This window comes from Homalodisca vitripennis, unplaced genomic scaffold (assembly GCF_021130785.1).
Source record: "Homalodisca vitripennis isolate AUS2020 unplaced genomic scaffold, UT_GWSS_2.1 ScUCBcl_14331;HRSCAF=25001, whole genome shotgun sequence".
NCBI classification, from domain to species: domain Eukaryota; kingdom Metazoa; phylum Arthropoda; class Insecta; order Hemiptera; family Cicadellidae; genus Homalodisca; species Homalodisca vitripennis.
In genome coordinates this window covers 382-2,343 of record NW_025790442.1, presented here as the reverse complement: position 1 = coordinate 2,343, position 1,962 = coordinate 382, and the positions used below count along the sequence as shown (strand labels likewise).

The window sequence follows — 1,962 nt, the reverse complement described above, 5'->3', positions numbered from 1 at the left end:
TAGATATGATTGAGACATTTAGAAAACTAAAATGAACAAAAGTTGTTTAAATGACCTGTGAATTCTAAAATTGTTTTAGTTTATTATTGTACCACATTTAATAGCTGGTTTTATTTATAAATACACATAATAGGTACTCCCCTTAAAGAGCTAATGACTGCCAGTTAAAACTTACATATACATACTTTTAAGTGAAATGTAAATTTTTTCCAATCTCTTTTTTAGGTGTTTGTGAAGATGGTTTAAAATGTTCTCTCTGCGCATTGTAAATGTGGATCATTACATGAGCCCACCGAAATCGGGGCTGGATCTTACGTACTCTCAGTTCAGAGGAAATCAAATAAAAACAGTCCCTGTTGTTCGAATCTTTGGTTCAACACCCTCAGGTAAGCAGTACGTAGAGTACTTAACAGTATCTTGAACCAAAGAATATCAAAATTCAGATTGACTAAAAATGGAGGAAAGCAATGATATAAAAACATTACATCCAGCATTACAAGTTTGAATTTCATTTATCTATGTTTAACAATCTGAAACTTATTTACTAAATTAGACTCACACCAAAATAGTTCAATGAAATTTGAGGTGGTGTTGCGGTATCATTGCTGACATTTAGCTAATCTCTGATATTGAGACGGGTCGGTAATTTTTCATACACGTAAAACTAGCAACAGTGTTGAGTATGTGGTGTAGAGGGGTGATTAAAACGTAACAGCCACCATCGGACTATTTGCTCGAATATTATTATTTATTGAATATTTATAATTATTTGTTACGAGGCATATCCAGAAAGTAAGGGTATGTACATGTTGGCTACAGTGCTGTATAGCCTTATTCCTATCAAAAGACAAAATGTTTGCTGCTCCTGGCTTGTGCAATAGTATCTTTAAAGTGTTCATGTTCGCTTATGCATTGACGGATTTTGTTGAAACAAGTATCGTTGGAATTGTAATAACATTTTTCAAATAGTTGGTGTCTAGTAAATGTTTTTTAACTATACTGGTATTTTGTTATTTGAATTTCAAAATTTTCAACAGACACCATTTTGTTATTGTTAATGAAAACAACACGATTATTTATGTACAATTTTCCTCTTATCTATTCAAACCTGTTTGCAAACTTTGGTTTCTTTCGCTGAACTAGCTTTAGAGATAATTGTAAAAAAATACAAAATGGCTGATAGTGGCTAAACAAGACATTTCTCGACTTATGTTTATATGACATATTTTGTTTGAAATGATGAGTACTATCAGCCGTGTTTCCTTTCAGGTTGCAAAACATGTCTCCACATCCATGGTGTGTTTCCGTACATCCTTGTACCTTACAGTGGGACAGGAGATGCCGGCCGTGCCATGTACCAGTTAGCATCCAGTCTTGATAAGGCAATCAATGTATCCACGGGTTCCTCTTATTCAAAAAAACAACACGTGTTTAAAATTGTACAGGTTTCTGGAAGGTATGCATCAAACTTGTGTCTTATAGAAATGCTTTTGTTGGGAATGTACCATGAATTCTGGTGTATTTTGAAGTAAACTGTGTTTAAATTACATTTATATATTTGATTATAATATATCTCTTAAGAGAAGTATATCATTGTCTCATTTAGTAGAGTACTAAAGATTTTAATGATTTTGAAACACTGCACAATTAGCTTTATCTGTAGAAGCGTGAAGACTAAATATGAGGTGGTATCAGAAAGTTGGTGTACTCACCTTTTTTTTTGGACGCGGCTGTACAAGCCTGCACACCAGTAGCCTTTGCCACAATAGCCGCTGAATTATTGTGCCTAACTTAGTTTCATTATTCTGAGTGGTTAGGTTACAGGTGTTATCATTAGGTAGCGATTTTTGTGATGGCTACTAAATTCTAGCAACATAGTGTTTTTGTTTCTGGATCATGACTATAAAACCAACTTTCATCACCTGTTTATGAATTTGGATATGAATGTGGGGTCACTTTCAG

General features: G+C 33.7%; 1 protein-coding gene across 1 annotated transcript; it reads left to right on the top strand.

Moving 5' to 3' along the window:
* Positions 1-231: 231 nt before the first annotated feature.
* On the top strand, positions 232-1,501 carry LOC124375150 (DNA polymerase zeta catalytic subunit-like; the record flags this gene model as incomplete). The annotated part of the gene is made up of 2 exons (XM_046833261.1): positions 232-386; positions 1,270-1,501. Coding segments are annotated over exons 1-2 (371 nt in total), but the record flags the coding sequence as incomplete, so codon positions are not given.
* Positions 1,502-1,962: the final 461 nt, after the last annotated feature.